General features: G+C 38.2%; 1 protein-coding gene across 3 annotated transcripts in view; it reads left to right on the top strand.

Moving 5' to 3' along the window:
- Positions 1-19560, top strand: part of acsl3a (acyl-CoA synthetase long chain family member 3a) — a 36553-nt gene extending 16993 nt beyond the window's left edge. For 2 of the 3 annotated variants that reach the window (XM_067364730.1, XM_067364729.1), the window contains exons 6-15: positions 4056-4206; positions 5141-5264; positions 6337-6408; positions 8476-8615; positions 9187-9359; positions 11543-11617; positions 14603-14794; positions 15075-15189; positions 16639-16796; positions 17896-19560. In XM_067364730.1, coding sequence (XP_067220831.1) covers positions 4056-4206; positions 5141-5264; positions 6337-6408; positions 8476-8615; positions 9187-9359; positions 11543-11617; positions 14603-14794; positions 15075-15189; positions 16639-16796; positions 17896-18053 — 1358 coding nt within the window. In that variant the 3' untranslated portion in view covers positions 18054-19560. Of the gene's footprint in view, positions 1-4055; positions 4207-5140; positions 5265-6336; positions 6409-8475; positions 8616-9186; positions 9360-11542; positions 11618-14602; positions 14795-15074; positions 15190-16638; positions 16797-17895 lie in introns of those variants that run through there. The other variant, XM_067364731.1, reaches the window with a different exon arrangement.
- Positions 19561-21781: the final 2221 nt, after the last annotated feature.

Genomic DNA, 21781 nt, shown 5'->3' with positions numbered 1-21781 from the left:
CCTTAAACTCTCTATAAAATGAATTTTAATCACAATGATAGGAAAAGTCATATAAATTCATGGATCAAAGGGTGGGATAAAATGTGATAAATCCTGAATAAAACACTGAAATGATGATTTCCGTCCATGCATTTTATTTTGCTGTACATTTAGAAACTAAGTAAATTAGTAAGTAGTAGGAAATCATTCTTTTAGATTTACATACTCTGGAGATCAGTGCGAAGCTCTGTGATGCAGTGCCGGTCCTAGACTTCTATAGGGGGCCCTAAGCAAAACTTTTAAGGGTCAGTGCGTTCATAAATACCCCAAAATGACCTCCAACCCCTTAATCTGTTATTTCAGAGCAGTTTCACTGTCAACAAACAACAGTGAGTTGAAACAGCAATACAATAAACAAAGAAGAAATTTACAAATAATAGGACAAATAAAATAGAAAAAATGTGAAATAAACAATTTAGCCTACTAAAAAGAATAGCCTACTATACAGAAATTGAATAATCAAATGTAAAAATAAAACACTGCATAGTCTTAACAGTATGAATTAATTATACACTAAATCTTATTAAATTTACTAAAGTTATTCAGTTAAGAGCGAACAGTGCATGATTCTCTCATTTTCTTTTGTTGTTTGATTAACATTAAATGATAGACAGCGACAGGTTTATCATTTTAAGACCGAATGCACAGATCTAATATACTGACAACCATTCAATTACCTTCATAACTATTTATGTTCACTAAAGACTGAATGTGTTTAAGTAAAAACTCTCCAAGACAGCATTCTGACATATTCTTGTGTGTGTATTTGTCCATTTAAGCCAGGGGTGTCCAAACTCAGTCTACTGTCCTGCAGAGTTTAGCTCCAACTTGCCTCAGCACACCTGTCTTGAAGTTTATAGTATGCCTAGTAAGACCTTGATAAGCTGGTTCAGGTGTGTTTAATCGGGATTGGAGCTAAACTCTGCAGGACAGTGGCCCTTCAGGAGAAGGATTGGACACCCCTGGTTTAAGCGCGCACCTGAAGTCCAAAGTAGCCTATAACCTAATTGTCCATGTTTCGCCGTCTCGGAGTGCGCACGCAGAAAGCCACCTTCGCAGCTAAATACACTTTTGCAGTTGTTGCCCACTGAAGCTAAGCAGGGATGAGCCTGGTTAGTACCTGGATGGGAGACCTCCTGGGAAAACCAGGTAGCTGCTGGAAGAGGTGTTAGTAAGGCCAGCAGGGGGTGCACCGTCCTTCGGATGAGATGTTAAACCGAGGTCCTTACTCTCTGTGGTCATTAAAAATCCCATGGCACTTCTCGTAAAGAGTAGAGTAAGTAACCCCGGTGTCTTGGCCAAATTCCCTCCATAGGCCCTTACAAATCATGGCCTCCTAATAATCCCCATTCATTGAATTGGCTCTTTCACTCTCTCTCCTCTCCACCTACAGCTGGTGTGTGGTGAGCGCTCTGGCGCCGTTGTACTGTGGCTGCCGTCGCATCATCCAAGTGGATGCTGCACACTGGTGGTGGATGAAGAGAGACCCCTGATATGATTGTAAAGCGCTTTGGGTTTACAGTAGTGCATAGGAAAGCGCTATATAAATGCCTCATTCATTCATTCATTCATTCATTCATTCATTCATTCATTAACACTTTTTTCAGTATCAAGAAAGTGTGGCTGGATTTGGATATTACTAGCCTGGGTGCCAGCCCGAACCCCGCCCACAACATTTTTTGGACGGGAAGTTCGGTCTGGACTCGATCCATTGTGGAGTAATTATGCTCGGCTCCCAGAAGGCCGAGCCAATCAAATTGCCAGGGCGGGCTTTAATCGATGATGGACAGGCTATCTGCGGTTACGTAACCACCCACTCAAAGAGCGCTTGGGTTTAATTGGTTTTCACCAACGATGACTGCAGCTGGAAAAGTAAGATGTTTAGATTCCGCTATCACGTCTGTAATAAAAGAAATCGACAGCGCATTAACAAAGAACCGCAATCAAGGCATTTGTCGATGGGAAAGATGTTTGCCGTCCTTCCAACGGGATTCGGCAAAAGTTTAAGTACAAGTTCAACATACGTCACTTACTGCGTTGCTCTGATTGGTTGTAGGTCTATCGAATTGAGTGCAGAGTTTTTTTTTTACTGGTTCGGTTAAGACACGCCCCATAATTCAAGTGCAATGGAGCAGTATCAGACTCACATTCTGCCTAGAATATGAGTATGATGAAGTCAGGCTAGGATATTACATAGGAAGGGCGACAGCATACTGACTTAAGGAAAAGAACAGAATGTGGAATTGTGGTTTCATAATCGTTGGAAGCCAAAAAAAAACAAAAAAAAAAACACTGCCCTATGCATTAAATCATCTTTGAGAGCAAGGGGGCCCCCTGGTGGTTCAGGGGCCCTTCGCAACTTGCATACTTTGCGTATAGGGATTACCGGCACCAAAGACTATAGAATAACACAAGACGTGTCACTCGTATTGTTTTGAATGGGAGAAAGTGTAACGCTCAATATGGCGGAATAAGTCCCGCCTTCTAAATAAGAGCCAATCGGCAACTGGTAAAGTCATTGCGTCACTGCAGCGGCCGTTAGAAGCACCGGTTTCTATAGAAACAGTCAGACGCGCGCCTCCGAAATGAGGCACAGGAGACGCGCATTTACGTCTGCGCATGTGCATTAGCTTGATCCAGCCTGAAAAATACCGTTTTTTTTTTTGTCATGATTCGAGCATTTGGAAAACAAATTATGAGACAGTTGTTGTTTAATTTGATTGGTGATTTCAAATATGTAATTTATTCGTAAGGTTAGCGAACAGTTTTGGAGAATCTGATGTTTCCCCATTCAAAGAGAGCTGCATGATGCCCAGGATGCCCGAGAGGCATTTCAAAGATGGCCGCCGAATGAAATGACTTGTCTTAAAGGGACTTTGTCGGCACACTCAGAAGTACAAAAGTCTCATCTGTGATTTTTACAATTGCATAATTATGAGATAAAAGCACTACTCTATATGTCACAAATAAGCATTGAGGAGATCAAAGTAATTTTCTGTCACAGTAAACCATTAAAGGGGACCTATTATGCCCCTTTTCGCAAGATGTAATAGAAGTCTCTGGTGTCCCGAGCATGTGTCTGAAGTTTCAGCTCAAAATACCCTACAGATCATTTATTATAGCTTGTCAAATTTGGGGTGTGAGCAAAAACACAGCGTTTTTGTGTGTGTCCCTTTAAATGCAAATGAGCTGCTGCTCCCGGCCCGCTTTCCAGAAGAGGGCGGAGCTTTAACAGCTCGCTCTTCGTTTGCTCAACAACAACAAAGCTGGAGAATCTCACGCAGCCAAAATGAGGACTGTCAGTAACGGTGTTCAGCCTTACATTTTTTAAACCGGAGTCGACAGTGATGGAGAGACTCAGGAAGAAGTTACAACTTTTAGAATGAAACTGGACGTTTCTGAATGGTTAGTGGATAAATTTATGTAGTTGCTGTGGAGTTGATCCAACTCATCGACTAGCATGTGCCGTCATGTTCATCTTTTGTGCAAATCCAGTGTTGAATTGACCCTCATTTGTGAAGCAGTCCGGCATAAAAAGATTTGCACAAATATTTAACACTTTACCGACTTTCTTCGGCACATTTGCTTCATAATTGAAATTCAACCACAGTGTCCTCAGTGGCTCAGATGCCAGGAGTCTATGGAGACTCTTATGTTCGCTGGTACATCCAATAACAGAACATTTGTAACTGCTACAGCGAGGAAACAGAAATGGCGGACTGCTGTGGCCAGTCATGGGCAGGGCTTTCCTACTCTTACGTAAGAGTATGGGGAAATTGGAAACCGTGCATTTGGAGAGACTGTTTATGATTTATGGGGATTATAAAAAAGGAGTGGGTGGATTTTTACAATTATATGCTGTGTTCAAACACCTTATAAAAGTACATTTTGCATAATAGGTCCCCTTTAATGCCTTCTAAATGGATTGATAGTGATAAATATAATTATTCCTTAATATTTACAGAATGTAATTAGCCATTTGTAGTAACTTCTACTTACTTCTGATCTCTCCACAGTGTCGAGGCAGAGACAGCCTCCGTGTGCGTCTGATGTGGCTGTGATCATGTACACCAGCGGTTCTACTGGAGTACCAAAGGGAGTCATGATCTCTCACAGCAATATTATTGCTGGAATCACCGGCATGGCCGAGAGAATTCCCAACCTCGGGTATGAAAACACATCCATGCTAACATCCTGTAATCTGTCATGTCTTTGCATCAACTGTGCACATGCAGCCATGTTCATTCTCTAATGTGTTTGTGGATGTTGTATGTTTATCAGTGTTTCTTAGAAAACCAATCATTCCCTATGGATAAAATAAACAAAGTGAGAAAGAGAAAAAACAGTGACACTTATGGGTCTCTGTGGGGTCTGTAGGGATTTCTATGCCATGCACTGCATATTATATATGTCATGTATATTTTTTTGTCCAGTTCTACTTTGTGTTTGTCTAAAAGTGTGTCTGTTTGCCTTTGTGTGATGTTTTTAACACATCTTGTGAACTCATTAAAAAAAAAAATACAGTGAAAATGCAGCAAAAACAAACTTTTATGAGGCAAAATAAAACAAAAGAATAAACTTTCTTATTGTTTGGAAAAAGATATAAAATAATGAACATTTGGATGTCAGTGGTCCTCATGTAAATTACACTACCGTTTCAAAAGCCTTCGGTGTCACATGATCCTTCAGAAATCATTCTAATATCATGATTTCCTGCTCAAGAAGCATTTCTGGTTATCAATGTTGAAAAATATTTTTGTGGAAACTGTGATACATTGTTAATAAACAGCATTTATTTGAAATATAATCTTTTGTTACATTGTAAATGTCTTTACTGACACTTTTGATCAATTTAATGCATCCCTGCTGAATAAAATATGAATAGTAGTGTAGATTTCATAATAATCAATGTCTGAACTCTATATTTCTGTTATGATTTTATTTTGTTGTTTCTTTCTACGAGATGTGTGGAAAATTCCTGAATAGAAAAACTAGATAATGTATGTGCAGATATAAAAACATTTTATTTTTCATTCTCTGGTTTTAAATTTAAAAGCTGATATTTATATTAAATAGACAGCTGACATATTTGTTTTTGCAGTGAGGATGACACATACATTGGCTACCTTCCACTGGCTCATGTGTTAGAGTTGAGCGCTGAGATGGTGTGTTTTGCTCACGGCTGTAGAATCGGCTACTCTTCACCACAGACTCTGTCAGACCAGGTAATAATAACCTTTTGTTCATATTGACTGTGTACATTCTGGAAATCAAAACACAGGCCTATGATGTCACAATGAGGCACACAGATCAACACAGGGCTCTGTGATGTCACAATTAAGCATTTAAAGTGCCCTTTTATGTTATTTTAAAGGCTCCTAATTTTGTTTTGGAGTCTCCTACAATAGGTTTACACGCATCCAAGGTAAAAAAACACTTACATTTTCTCATAATATAAATTGCAGCATCACCTCATTTCTCATAGTGTCTGAAGTGGTTCAATCAAGGATTCTGTCTTTCTAAATCCCTCCTCTCCAAGAGCCGGCTCTACTCTGATTGGTCAGATGGCTCCTTCAGTTGTGATTGGTCAATCGCTTACAACACGTGTCAGAAACGAAACGCCCATTACCACATTTATATTTCAGCTCCAGATCTTCCTCAGCACATGATACACAGTGATCTGAACAGTAACGATGGCGTCAGTTTTACCGTATCAATTCGAGCATGAGTCTCACCATTTTGAAGGGCATCAAAAGTGGATTTGCTTTTGCAGTGCAAAAAACAGCATCTTCTCGACATGTCGACAACATGAACCAAACTATTCCAGTCTTAGCTATAACTACAGTGTTTGAGGGTCAAAATAGATGGCCAAAGAAGACCATAGGTGGGCATTATGGAAATCTGTTGCAAACCTACGTAGGTTCGTACAGGAAGTAAGACTGGAATCACTGACTCATTTCAGGCAGTTCAGAATCACTTCTTTCTTTTGGGAGAAAATAACTTTTATTGTTGTGTGCACCTTGATCTTTGAAACTTTGCTGACCTTTTACATTTACAAATAGCTATGTAATACTCTACATTAAAGGTAATATCTGAAATAGCATAATAAGAGCACTTTAATGTCAAATAATGTCACAGTAGAAAATGCTGAAACGCCAGGATCACGTAATGGAAAAAATGTGCAGTGCTGTGGGAGTCCTCTTTTGTTTGCAAATAGGTTGAGACAAATTAAAACTTTGAGCATACAGAATTTTACAGAGATGTTTCTCCTCTTTTTTTGCTGTTTTTACTTTATAGTCAACCAAGATAAAGAAGGGAAGCAAAGGAGACATTAGTGTCCTGCAGCCCACTCTAATGGCAGCAGTACCAGTAAGGCTGAATCTTTCTCTCTGTTTCTCTCTGGGCTTTTGGGGTTTAATGTCAGCAAATGTGATTGTCTGGAATGATTTGCAGCTGTAAACAGAACGTGAGAAAGCCCGGTGTGGATATCCCTCTGACATACACAAACACACACACACACACACACACACACACACACACAAGTAGTGAATCACACAATGTAGATACACAATTAATAATGTTTAATTTCAAGATTTTCTTTGCCTGAGGATACTGTTAATGCAAACTCGCACACACACACACTGTCTTGGTGTGGTTTGATACGAGGGTCCCTGTGGACTGATAACGACAGCACAGCAAAACTTCCATAAACACAGCAGCTGACACGGCCCTCAGCAGTGGGAGAACATCCGAATCATGAGGGAGCATTGAAAAAAAATATCCAGAAAGGGCTTCTCCACCCTCCGATATCACATGAGATGTGATGAAATGTGAAATGGAAAAATGTCAGCAGTAACTCAATTAGAATCCATGTCCACTTCCCTTGGTGGTACCAGATTATCATTGTACTGAATGATTACTGTATTCATGTACCATTAAATATGATACTTTAAGGTTTTTCAGAGACAAAATGATATAAGGAAATCAGTATAAGGAAAAAACAATGCATAAACGCAAAGAGAACGATTTTTTTCTACATGAAGCAAAGACTTAATTTAAAGGTGCAATATGTTATATTTTTGCAGTAAAATATCCAAAAACCATTAGGTCAGTGTTATATATTTTGTTCACTTGAGTACTTACAAAATCCCAAATGTTTGCAACTATTTGCAAATTGTGAGAAAATTGCAATTTTAACCAAGGCTGCCTGTCAATTGCGTCATACCCGCGTTACCCTCGGTTTCCGGTTTTATTTTGTAGAAACCATGGAAACACCAAAGACGCTTTAATATGTTTAATAGACAAGGGAACAACTGGTTTGATATATTTATAGACAGAAAACTATTTGTTGTTATATAGCTAAACATGTTTAGTCTTATTGTTTAAATCTAATTTTCTTTATTTTTTTTTTTTTTTTTTTTTTTGCGAGTACCATGCTTTACCATGCCTCAGAGACAAACTTTATTTTGTGAAGGTGCATAGCATAATCAGATGCAGCTTTGTTTTTAGTTAAAATTAATTGCATGCCATTTATCATTTATCACCGCTGCTCGTGAGGCGTGTTGCTCTGCTTCATACTACAGTAATGCTAATAATCGCATCCATGAACATGATTTCTGCCAGAGTCCTATCCCAATTGTTTCCACCGGCTGTGAGGTGAAGACCATATGTCCCAAGATTCCGCGCTCAAACTTGGCGTCATCAAGCTACACCTTTGTTTTGAATAGGCATCTAGCGACCTCTAGCGGACAGAATTCTTACATACTGCACCTTTTAGCCACAAAACAAACCTGTTCTTAAAATGCACAATACACAGTCTTGCAGACAAGTGTGAAATCAGAATGTACATACCGTATATCCATCCCAAATCATTGTATTTGATAAAACTTTGAATGGCAAACTGTGGTGCGGCATGATTTTGAACAGTTGTTGGGTGCCGTGAATAGACGTATAGACGAATAGAGTGTGTGTACGGTCATATAGGCATCTAATTTTAAAGTGCTACACGTCTATCAGTGTGCACCTCTTTATGCTTTGTTTTGCTAATGTTTGAGGCTCCTTATAGGGGACAGGCTCTGATAGCCATAGCATGCAAAGGGATAGAACATAATTTACGAATCATAACCTGCCAAATTGGCTAGTGATTTGATGTGCAATAACCACCACGGTCGATTTTCACCCGCATTTGACGGGTTGGTGGGTGTTAATTACATTTACATTATTTTTTTTCATATTGAGACTTATTTCTTTCTTATGATATCTGGAGGGGGGGAGGGTTACACAAATTAGACATTTTGAATTTTAAGCCTCATAAAAAATATTTTAATTCAGAAATGTAAACATGGGTATCATAGAAGAGGTGTTTATGTTTCAGTGATGCCATCAGTTATGTCTGTAGCTTTTATAAGCATGTATTTTCTCTGTCTGCGAGTATAGGAGATAATGGATCGGATCTACAAGAATGTAATGCTAAAGGTGGAGGAAATGAGCATTTTTCAGAGGACTCTGTTTCTACTGGCCTACAACTATAAGATGGAGCAGCTTGCGATAGGATACAGCACCCCACTCTGTGACAAGTACATCAAACACATACACACTCGAATACTCTAATACACACATACACACTACATCCTTAGTGTTGAAGAACATTCTTTTCTAGCTGCTCATGATTTGGAGTAGTTAAACTACAGTAAAGCTTGTGTTTTGAAACTTGAACACAATATAAACAATATAAATAAACTTATACAAAAGTATATTTATATTGTTATGCAACTATAATGAAAAACATGTAACTTGTATAATTGAATCAGTCATAATCAGCAATATTTAGCTAAATATTTCTTTCACCATTCTTGGAACACTGAGATGAATTTTGTACTGGTTCATTGAAATATCCAAAAAAAAAACAATCTGCCACAATCAATTAGTCTTCTCAATGCTACTCGAAAGAAATAGGACATTCTGGGATGGTGCATTTGATTATTATTAAATTATCATTGAATAGCATTGCTACTTTTAGTAACTCCCCAAAACCGGTTCTCACAATCACTGACATCCCTCACACACACATACAGAAACTCAACACATCTTACACACATGTCCTCAATATACTGTACCAGCAAAGCCAACTCTTTCTTCTCTCTCCAGGCTCGTCTTCCGGAAGGTTCGGGCGTTGTTAGGTGGACGTTTACGGGTGTTATTGTCAGGCGGGGCACCTCTCTCTGCGGCGACCCAGCGGTTCATGAACATCTGCTTCTGCTGCCCTGTGGGTCAAGGCTACGGCCTTACGGAGACCTGCGGCGCCGGGACCATCAGCCAGCGTGAGATTTACATCTCTATGGCACCATTATTTCATTATTTCAAATACTATTATGCATATTTTCATAACCTACAATACCTTTCAAAAGTTTGGGGTCAGTAAGACCTTTTTTGAAAAACATTAATATTTAATTCAGCAAGGATGCATTAAATTGGTCAAAAGTGGCAGTAAATGTAGCCCCTCAGGTTCGAACCGCATTGGAGTCGGGAGCTCTAACAAGGAGGCTCTAGCATCAGTCGCCTCTTGACATCAGGGTTGAGGTTCACACACAGCTCTTACTAGCCTACGTCTGTTACACTCACCCCCTAAACCTCACTTCCATTCCCGTATGGTGCCACCACTGTAGGCCCTCTGGTTTGAACCGCCCACTCTAAGCAGGACTTGAACTGTTCTTACTATGGGAAGCAGGTACTCTAACAAGGAGGCTAAAGACCGCAGTCTGTAGAGCACCTCTTGCCTCTGGCCTACAACAGTCACATTCACCCCCCTAAACCTCACTCCCATCTGGGTCACAGCACCACTGTAACCCCTCTGGTTCGAACCAACCAAAGCACCACTGTAGCCCCTCTGGTTCAAACCACCCGCTCTAAGCAGGACTCGAACCCTGGCCCGTCCGCATGGGAGTTGGGCACTCTAACAAGGAGGCTAAAGACTGCAGTCTCTATCATCAGTCGCTAGAGTGCCTCTTGAGTTCAGGGGAGTGAGGTTTACAGGCACAGCTCTTACTGGCTTACGCGTTACACTTACCCCCCCCCCCCCCCCCCCAAACCTTATGGTGCGTTCACACCAGGCGCTAATTAAGCGTTAAGCGTGAGTGATTTACATGTTAAGTCAATGCAAAGACGCGAACAGACATCCTGCGGCGTGATTCGCGCGAATGATGCGTCGCGAATTGAGCGTTTCGGGCATTTAACGCGCGTAACGCGTGATTTGCGCAAGTTGACAAATAAGAACTTTGGCAAAAATTCGTGCCGCGTTAACCAATCAGGAGCTTGCTCTAGTAGTGACGTGACGTAGCTACCTGAGGCAGAAATCCGAAACAACATGGAGGACAAAATCATCGTCGCTATACATCTTCATACTTTTATAGAAACAGGAATAAAAAGCTTGATCTTGCTTGAAAGTGAGTAAGGAGGTCAGACAATCTGGTTAGTTGTAGAAAACGGTCTTTACTCAATTTGAGCTATATAAAGATACATATTGAGACTACAACCTAGCTAAAGCCGACCAGTTGAGCTTATTCGCTGTAATTTACAACTATTTCCCCGCTGACAAGTTGTGTTTATTCAGAGGAAGTGTGCAGAAAGAAGTGGAAGAGTCTGGGACACATAAATAGCGGGAGAGCCGCTCTCATGATGCGAATTCGTGTCTGTTGTGAAGTGAATTTCATGCGTGAATGAAGCGAATGTCATGCGCGAATGAAGCGAGTAAACTCAAAATGTTCAAGCGTCCACCTACTATTCATTCACGCAAGTCGCGTCTGGTGTGAACACACCATTACTCCCATCCGGGTCACGGCACCACTGTAGCCCCTCCAATTCGAACCACCCGCTCTAAGTGTGATTTGGGTGCTCTAACAAGGTGGCTAAAGATGGATGTCATATGATGGAAAATCCCATACACTATTGCTATATCACAAGCAAGCAATATGAGCAAAACTACACTGTCCCATTCTAATCAATAAAACCAGTTGGAAAATGGTCATGGAAACTAAATTACTTTTTGGTTAAAAAAAAAATACATGACTGACATTATAAGTTGACCTTAGAGTCCAAACAAATCATGATATGACCTCTTTAATATGTAAACAGGTTCTACATACTCAAAATAACTATAATTGTGTATTAATGAGAAAATTATATTAACAAACATCCAGCCAAATGAAACTAGGTCAGCAACTCCATGTCCTTTTCCTCAATAGTCACAAAAAAAAAAAACTTTAACATGCAGATTTGTGGAGGACAGTTGCCTTGTAAAATGATCGGGGTTTGTGTTCTCAGAGGAATCAGCGGTGGAACACTCAACGCAGCTGGTGACTCCTGAAATATGAGATCTGTTTTAATCGAAGAAACACATTTAGTCATCAATGTTTTTTCTGCAATGGAAATAATTACATAACTGTGCCCTTACAGCCAAAGCACAGATTGTTTTATGTGATCTTATTGTCTATGTGTGTGTGTGTAGTTTGGGATTACAGTACAGGACGAGTTGGCGCACCATTGGTTTGTTGTGAAATTCAGCTGAAGGACTGGATAGAGGGTGAGTGTGATACACGCACACATACACATTTATCTGCTCTTATAAAAACACTGTCATGGACGTTTACCTATCCATCAGACGATACATCTGGTGGTTTGCTACCTCGAGAGAATGATGAGCAATATAACAGCAGAACAAAAGAGAAGGAAGTGGAAAAAAGTATTTATGGTCATTTGCGACCTTGTAAGGAAGACACTTCGAGCTGCTATTTCTGGACAGATCAGCTCAGCTTTGTTCTGTAAATGATACACAGTAACTAAACATTTTTATTTGAAAATGCATTGAATTACTATGCACAGTCAACATTTATTACGTTAAAAAATACAGGCCAAAACATATAACTGCATCATTATTAAAGCCATAAGAATGAGAAGGCCACTTGTTGTTTTTAACACTAAGGCCTCACAACCCATATTAACTAACGTTAGGTAGCTAGCAAACATTAGATAACAGTACCTAAACAGTCACCACTAGCTTGCAATAACACTTTAGAGATTACTGTGACACCCATATCCATAACCATGCAACATCTCTGATTGGTGGAGCTCAACTACTAACTGGATTTGCCAAAGTTTGTCAGAGTAGTACGTTCAAATCTTTGTTTGAGGCACTTGGTAGCAAATAAAGTAGATATCTATGTGCAGAAGCGCCCTTGTGAAAAAAGGACATACTTTTTTATAAAAATTGTACTCAAGTTAACAATATACTTTCAAAGAATATACTTGAATATACTTAAATACTGTATACTATACTTACTGAATGTATTGTTTTCGAAAAACTTAATTGTATGTTAATTGGGTAACACTGTATTTTACAGTGTCCTTGTTACATGTTACATGTAGTTAGTTACTATAGTAATTACTATAAATTGTGCATAATTACATGCAACTAACCCTAAACCACACCCGAATCCTAACCCTATAGTAAGTACATGTAGTGAATTATTATTATTATCCAGTACTTGTATAATTACACTGTAACACGGACACCATAAAATAAAGTGTAACCGTTAATTGCATTTCAGTGAAAATGTATTATCGTTTAAATTTATATCAAAGGATTAGTTCATTTCAGAATTAAAATTTCCTTATAACTTACTCACCCCCATGTCATCCAAGATGTTCATGTCTTTCTTTCTTCAGTCGAAAAGAAATTAAGGTTTTTGAGGAAAACATTCCAGGATTTTTCTTTGCAGTTTCAGTGCAGCTTCAAAGGGCTCTACACAATCCCAGACGAGGAGTAAAGGTCTTATCCAGCAAAACAATCAGTCATTTTCTAAAAAATAAAAATGTTAATACTTTTTAACCCCTAATGCTCATCTTGCATTAGCTCTGCGATGTGCCACACATTACGTAATCACGTTGGAAAGGTCATGCATGATGTCGGTAGAAGTACTGCTGTAGGGCGAAAAACTCCATCTAATTTTCTCCTCCAACTTCAGGAAATTTTAATTCTGAAGTGAACTAATCCTTTAAATGCAATTAGATGAACTTTAGAGTGTGTTTTTTTATCCACTTAAGCAGGACTTAAGTACATCTTTTTATAAAATGGATAGTTGCAGCCCTTGATTCTGATTGCTTTTGTAATGAGGGCTCAACCATCGCTGCACCACTGAGTGTATATGTTGCTGCATCCGTTTTAGCAACCACTCTTAGCAATGTAAACATATGTTTGTTCTCTATTGATTTTGTTCATTGAAGCTTACTGCATTATGTAGAAGAGTACTGTGAGAGATATATACAGAGTGAGCGAGTTTATTACATGCATTCAGATTTAGCATTTTCCTTCAGGTCAGTCCTATGTTCATCATAAAAAATCTGTTTGAATGTCCGCTGCGATGTTGTCCCTTTAACAGTTAATGGGTTTTCCCGTGCCCTGCTGATACTGACAGCACTAGCCAAAGCATTTGTCATTTGCGTCATGTTCTGTGTTCACAATATAAAAGTCTTTGTGACTGAGTGACTCGCTCATAAAGACAATCTTTGTCGCCATCTAATGGCATAATAAATGTAACTTCTGTTGCTGTTCACGGTCAGGGACTAGTTTCTCCAGTGGAAGGAAGGCTTTTAGTGCTTTTACTTAATGAAAGTTGCATTGATACCTATTTTTTGGCTTTTATATTTTATTGTGTGGTAACACACAGCAATAAGCCCCAAGAAGCCATGGTTTATAGTGAATTTATAACAGCTAAGGAGTTTTAACCACAGTAAACCATGGATTCTTGGGGCTTATTGCTTTATTTGAGCTGTTTAAACTAAAAGTATTTTGCACTGGCAAATCTTAAAATATATCAGTGCCATTTTTTTGTCTCAAGATGCACACCAGTAATGTTTTTTTCTAAGGCACTTTATAAATGTCCTAATTTAACTAAGGCCTAATCCTGCCTGTGAAACCAGGCCTTAATTTCACATTATTACAAAGTGCACATTTTAAGTGTACTTAAGTGTGTTAAGAAACAGTCATGAAAGTGTACTCTCTTTAAGTACACTTAAGTGACCTTTAATTTCTGCAGTTACAGTTTATTTAAAAATATACTTTTTAGATTTGAAGTACACTACAAGCACACATTCAATACAATTAAGCACACTTCTTTTTCAGGAGTGTACACACTAGTCTATACACATTTTCTTTAGTGTTTTAACTGCCGCGTTCATGGAAATCGCCCCTAAATTGGCAAGAAAAACTGTGATTGGTCCCTTTACATGTCAGTCAGGTGGTCTCCTCCTGTCTAAGTGGGCTGTTCTTGCCCAGAATAAGCTGCAATGTGGACTAAACCTTATGTCAATTTGTCAAATGTTTGGCTACAGACTAAAATAACACTGACTTTTGGCTTAACAACCTCTGAACTCATGGTAGATCTGTCTTCAGATTTTGAAAGATGTACTTTTATTTCTGGAATTCTACTCTTGCACTTTATACAGTTCAGTCTGTTTTCCCATCCCTCTTTTTTTGTCATCATAATGCATTATGCATGTATGTGTCCAGGTGGCTATCGCAGCACAGACCGGCCCTGTCCGCGAGGGGAGATTCTGGTCGGTGGGCCAAATGTAACAATGGGTTACTACAAGAACAAAGACAAGAACAGTGAGGACTTCTTCGTGGATCAGAAAGGCCAGCGATGGTTCTGCACCGGAGACATTGGAGAGTTTCATGGAGACGGCTGTCTGAAGATTATCGGTAAGACAGTGGCAAAGAGAAATTATCCAGAACATCATAAAGATTGTTTTGGCAGGAGTGAGCCAATGGAACTTCCCTCCGCTTTACGATAAAACGCGTTAGTCCTGTTCTTCCTGTAAATGACACATTTCACTGTCAACATATTCCCATAAAAGCAGTGATAAGAACTCTAAGAAAACACCCCTAAAGGGAGAGAAAGGAGTACTTCCTGTATTACAAACTCACATATACATCAGATGAAATCTGCCTCATATTTGCATGTGTGTGTGTGTGTGTTAAGATCGTAAGAAAGACCTGGTGAAGCTTCAAGCAGGAGAATACGTGTCTCTGGGAAAAGTTGAGGCGGTCCTGAAAAACTGCCCACTCGTCGACAACATCTGTGCCTATGCCAACAGGTGCCAACACAAAGCACAACCTGTACCACTAACAAAAACACTCTCAACATGTGTTACAATCATGTTGTCACCTTTATTTATAAAGTGCTTTTTACAATACAGATGATTTCAAAGCAACTTCATATTGATGAACAGAAAAATAACAATCAATTATGCAAATCAAATTATCATCAAATATGAGATGCAATCAAATTCTGCTGTAAAGCAGCTCTAACAAAGACAATAGAGTTGATCCAGTTCAGTAACGGTATAAAGTTCATCAATTATGAACCATGTTCATAATCCTTATAAGAAGCTCTCTTATAAGAAAGCAAGTGTCGTTATTCACTTAGAGTCAGTTCAATGTTGATTCAGTTCAGTAAGTTATGATTTCAACAATTATTCAATTTGTATTATGCTACTGTTAAATAGACCCACTGTACCTGAAAAACTGAAATCACAGTTCAGTCATTTCTATCTTTCTTGTATTGTAGTTGTCCAATTTTTGTTGTTGTTAAAGGGTTAGTTCACCCAAAAATGAAAATTGAAAAAATGAAAACACCCCTAAGACCTTCGTTCATCTTCAGAACACAAATTAAGATATTTTTGTTGAAATCCGATGGCTCAGCGAGGCCTGCATAGACAGCAATGACATTTCCTCTCTCAAGATCCATTAATGTACTAAAAACATATTTAAATCAGTTCATGTGAGTACAGTGGTTCAATATTAATATTATAAAGTGACGAGAATATTTTTTGTGCACCAAAAAAACAAAATAACGACTTATTTAGTGATAACTGATTTCAAAACACTGCTTCATGAAGCATCGGAGCATAATGAATCAGCGTATCGAATCAGCGGTTCGGAGCGCCAAAGTCACGTGATTTCAGCAGTTTGTCAGTTTGACAAACGATCTGAATCATGATTCGACACAAAAGATTCATAACGCTCTGAAGCTTCCTGAAGCAGTGTTTTGAAATCAGCCATCACTCTATAATTCGTTTTTTTTTTTTTTTTTTTTTTTTTTGGCACACCAAAAATATTCTCATCGCTTTATAATATTAATATTGAACCACTGTACTCACATGAACTGATTAAATATTTTTTTAATATATTAATGGATCTTGAGAGAGGAAATGTCATTGCTCCCTATGCAGGTTTTACGGAGCCATCGGATTTCAACAAAAATATCTTAATTTGTGTTCAGAAAATGAATGAAGGTCTTACGGGTGTGGAACGGCATGAGGGTGAGTAATAAATTACAGAATTTTCATTTTGGGTGAACCAACCCTTTAATAAATATGAAATAATATAAAAATAACTTTATTGGGATATATATCATTTTCGTGAAATAAAATTACTCGTATATCATGAAATCATATCGCCCATCCCTAACGTAACACTTATATTGTCAACACTGCTGAATACATCCACAAATCATTTTAGTCCCTCCTCTTCCTGTTTTCCAGTGATGAGTCTTACGTGATTGGCTTTGTGGTGCCCAATCAGAAGCAGCTCCTGGCGCTGGCTGAGAGGAAGCGTGTCAGAGGTTCGTGGGAGGAGCTCTGCAACAGCCCTGTCATCGAGGAGGAGGTGCTTAAAGTCATCACAGAAGCAGCTCTGATAGGTGAATGCGTCGCAGGCACATTGTCATACTACTCATACTCATACAGCATGCAAGTTTCACTAAGAATGCACCAATATTCACTAGTGTAAGCTTAAAATGTTAGTTGTATTCCTATAGATCAGGGTTTCCCAAACGGGGGTTCGTGAGGTGATGAAAAGCTAATAATTATATCAAATGTAAAATTAGGGTGCTTTCACACCTGGCACATTTGGAGTGTTTGTTTCAGAACCTGGTGTGTTTTTCTCACTTTGTTTTGGTTCGTTTAGGCATATGTGAACACGGCAATTACGCTCTGATCCACACCAAAACAATTGGTCTGAGATCGCCTGAACGAGGTGGTCTCGGCCCGATTGCAAATGAACTGTGGGTCAGTTTGCTTGAGATTTACACGTTTGCATAATTTCCAACATTTTTGTGGACAGAAGTTAACCGCATTTCAGCAGTATTCTGCAAAAATCATCTGAAAGTGAAGAATTGGAGAATATTATATATCATATAATCATTTTATTTTATGGTACAATTGTAATTTACAACAGTAATATATTCATTTTTATAACTAGACTTAAAACGTGTTCATCTAATATGGACTGAGACACTATCACACCTAAAAAGAGGTTTGAGTCCGCTTTAAAGTCCAGCTACAAAAGCCGCTTTTCCTCCGTGGGACCATTCCATTCCTTGCTGATCTGATCCAGCAAGGAATTCTGAGAATTCTGGGCCAAGAACGGTTTGTAACCATGCCCTGCTCCACCAGGCTCAAGTGGAAATACAACTAGAACCGTTCCTTAATTTTCTTAGAACTGTTCGGCCCGACGGTGGAAAAAGTGGCTAAAGTCAAAATAAAACAACTTACAAATAAAATATTAAATAATTTAATTGGATGTCATGTGACCATTAAAGGTGAACTTTCAAATGTGTCTTTGAATTATTGAAATATTAACTTCTTTATTCAAGTAAATATTTCACGTTTAAGGCGTTCGGCTTACAAAAAAGTTTGGGAAAAAGTTTATATCCTGCACAAAGTCATTTGTTGTGCTTCCTGTTTTACTACTCTTTAGTTGTGATTATGATTCATTTCCTCTTCCTGTGTTTTTAACAGCCCAGTTAGAAAGGTTTGAGATTCCACGGAAGATCCGCTTGAGCGTTGAGCCCTGGACTCCAGAGACCGGCCTGGTTACAGACGCTTTTAAACTCAAACGAAAGGAGCTAAAAACTCACTACCAGCACGACATTGAGAGGATGTACGGTGCCAAGTAGAAGCAAACCACTGCTCATCCCAGACAGAAACGGTGGACAGGAAGGCAAGAAGTAATTTATCTCTCTATAGCAACCTCCAATCAGGATGGAGATTTACTATGGATGTTGCAGACATGTGAACATAATCATTTGGAAATGTTTCATACAGTTGATCGATCTGTGTGATATTTCTGATATCAAAAAAAATGTCCAGTAAACACAAACACTCACAACCAGCAGTACTTAAAGCTGCCAAAAGTGATGTTAGCCATTTTGCTAACCTCTGCCAGACTTAGCTGTTAAATTAGGGAACCCCCATCCCTTTAACCACATGCACACTCTCCAAACCCCCCATGACACAAATCAGAACATGTGAAATATTTGACATGCAGAAAGTTTCAAGGCTGTAGCTACAATTACATGCCATGTAAATCCATTTATAATCAGATTGATTGCTCAGTCGGACTGAATATCCTTCATGTAAACACCTCAATCCGATTGAGCTTGATCCAAATTCCATTTCCAGTGGATTGAAGGGGGTGTAGACCTGATGCTTATATTTACATGCGTTTTACATCATAAAAACGTACGTATGTTATTTACATCTCATGATTTACGAACTGGTCAGCGGATGAAACTGACAATTTACTAAATATTTGATTAAAAAAACCTCTTCTGACATATACGTCAACTTTCTATGACTTTAGATATGCCCTTGTGCCTAGTGGCTTTTCTAAACATGGTGACTAAACACTGTGTGTGCTGAAGTTTTGCTCTGAATACATGTAATGCACATGCAAATGAATATGTGAATCAGATTGCAAAGTTTAGGGTTCTTATAAACAGATTCTGAAATTGGATTGGATTAATTCTGATTGATTAAATTAAATTAGTGCTTAATGTGTGATTATGCATATCATGCATGTTATCCCCCCCAAAAAAATCTATTTACAGCAGCTAAACTGTGATAATGACTTGAAATACTTCATATGATGCTTTGAATCTCCGAAATCAAAGGTTCTCAGTTTCTAGAAGTCAATTTAACAGTATGTCTGAATTTTCCCAGTTCTTGTTCTGCCCCATACACAAACAATTTATCATCAGATATGCTTTTCTAAGCTCAATTTTTCCATTTAAACCTTTAGTTTTAAACAAATACAACTTGTAGATATCTTAATGAAACTCTTCCAACGTTTACATCAGCATTTGTCTGTCTAAACACATCAGGAATCTTAAAGCCATTATTTGCTTTTTCAATCTTCCCATAACTTGAATTGAATACTGTGTGCATATTAACCAACTATCTGTAAAAATCAATTATCTTTAAGCTTATTTTAAATTATTGTTACAATAATTAGATTTATTTAAATATTAGAACACGCTCATTGGAGAGAGTATGAAATCACTAAACAGTTCCTGCTCATTGGATGATTCTGATTTATGTGCTAGGATTGGAATGTTCCTATTGAGTGACTGTATATCCTGCTGGACAGGATAATAGATCTAGTTTAATTCTTCTAAAATAAACCATTCAACCATGTCCATTAAACATTTTGAACTGAATTGATTTATTTCAAGGAGGTTTTCCTCTATTTGTCTATAAAGACACACTGACTGAAGTGTGTTGAACTGTTTCAGTTGGGAATAAAGAAATCTAAGATAACAGATAAGGCTTGATGCAAATGGAGTTGTTGAATTCTTATCTCCTAGGCTTCTTATCTCTTATCTTATCTCTCCTCTTATCTTTAAATTCTACACTCCTAGGCAAAAAAAAAAAAAAAAAAAAGGGCCAAGCAAAAAACTGCAAAATATTTAGTGGTCTTAACCATTTTAATCACAAGAATTGCACAAATACTGTTGGTGAAGAAGAGTCAATGTTGTTCCACTCAATGTTAATGGCTTCAAACAATTCATGAATAGTTGAAAAATGTCTCCCAGTTCGTTTGAGTTTAATGTGAGACCAAATATTCACTATAGGGTTCAAATCCGGACATGAGCCTGATGGACTTGTTCTCAAGCCACTTCTTGGTTGTCTTTGCAATTTGGGCAGGAAAACAACATCTGATCATTCCTCTTCAGAAAACAACTTTTCATTTGTGGGAAGCAAGCCATTCTGCAATATCCTCCTGTACTCCAAAGCATTAAATGACTTTTCACAGTGGAGTATCTCACCAATACCAGCAGCTCAACAGGCTCCTCCATGCTTCACTATGGTAGAGATGCAGTTATTATTATATTTCTCAGCAGATTTTCGAAGACACCGCTCTGGAGATTCACCATGCAACTCGTGATTAATTGTGATCATTCCACATACAACTTCCCATATTCTGCCAAAAACTTCATTTTCTGAGACAGCAATGGCTTTTTAAGTAGTGCATTTGCTTAAATTTTGCTAGTTTCCTGACCAATAATTTGTGGTTAAGACAATTAAAAGCTTACTTAGCAATTTTTGGCTTGGCCCATGTTTTGCCCATGAGAGTAAGATTGTTTAAGATCAGGGTTTGGCTGGTTAACAGTAAAATACACCATTCTGAGAGCTAAATGTAGTTTCTCCATTGATGGCCATTCAAAATCAGCCATATAAATATAAAAATTGCACACAAAAAAAACATACTGTATATAGGTAAACACAACTTTATAAACTTGTTTAAAGCAAAAAAGTATTTACTTAATGGAAAGAACTACAATCCCATGAAGCATTGTGAATGGCAATCAGATTAAAAATGACAGAATATGAGAAGTTGTTGATTATATCTAGAGAAACGTATTTTAGTAGCAAGACCGACTCGATTACGTCATCCTCTGTGCTTCTTGTGAAAGGCCTTTCCCTGCAATGTCTTTTCCCGCCATTTGCTGGCCACAGCTCTCTGATTGGTGGAATTTTCTGTACTGCATCATGGGTAATGTAGTTTTACCTGTTAAACATGATTATTTTAAAAATAATTTGAAATAATGCAAACGGACGGCTTCAACAGAAGCATATACCATCACTTAACAACCTCAAAACTCATACTAGGTCTGTCTTTAAAGGTTTACAAGTTATAGTTAAAAATCAACTTCCCTATGGAGAAAATAAATGGAGTTTTTACTTCCTGAACCTGACAGTTGCACTTACATAGTGATCAGCCACATGACATTAGAGTTGAAAAGCTGACAGACAGCATTTTCCAGGTATATAATACCTCCTTGGTTTATGATAACAGTTTGTTTATTCATAGCTGATCTTCGATGAGTAAAAGGCTCCCTGCTTCTTCTTTTTTTCTCTGCTTTTTAACTGAACTCATTTTGATCCCTGTGGAAGCGGTTGTCGTAAGCTCTCTGTTCTCATTATTTCTCTCACGCTTTCTCTCCTCTCATCATTATTACTTTGTCATTTTGGTCCTACTCTGTTTTCGGTCCCCCTTGATAACAGCCCTTTGTGAACTAAAATGAAATAAGACATTGACATTGCAATATCAGGTCACAAGTTATTCATTTATTTTGTCATTTGCCTTGAAATTGATCCTGTGAAGTTAAGATAATGGATTAAAGGGGGAAAAAACCCTCAACTCAAATACTGATTTATGTGTATGCAGTGCACATATTCCATACAGTATATATCATATGTCCTTATTAAGTAAACATTGAGCAAGTTACTATTACCTTTGGTTTGAGTGGATGTTGCCATAAGTCCCTGAATATAATTTTCCTTTTACTAATCAAAATATTTCAGACAAAACATGTTTACTTGTGCATATTGTTTTAACTGG

This window comes from Chanodichthys erythropterus, chromosome 17 (genome assembly GCF_024489055.1).
Source record: "Chanodichthys erythropterus isolate Z2021 chromosome 17, ASM2448905v1, whole genome shotgun sequence".
NCBI classification, from domain to species: Eukaryota; Metazoa; Chordata; class Actinopteri; order Cypriniformes; family Xenocyprididae; genus Chanodichthys; species Chanodichthys erythropterus.
This window is presented reverse-complemented; position numbering and strand designations above follow the sequence as displayed.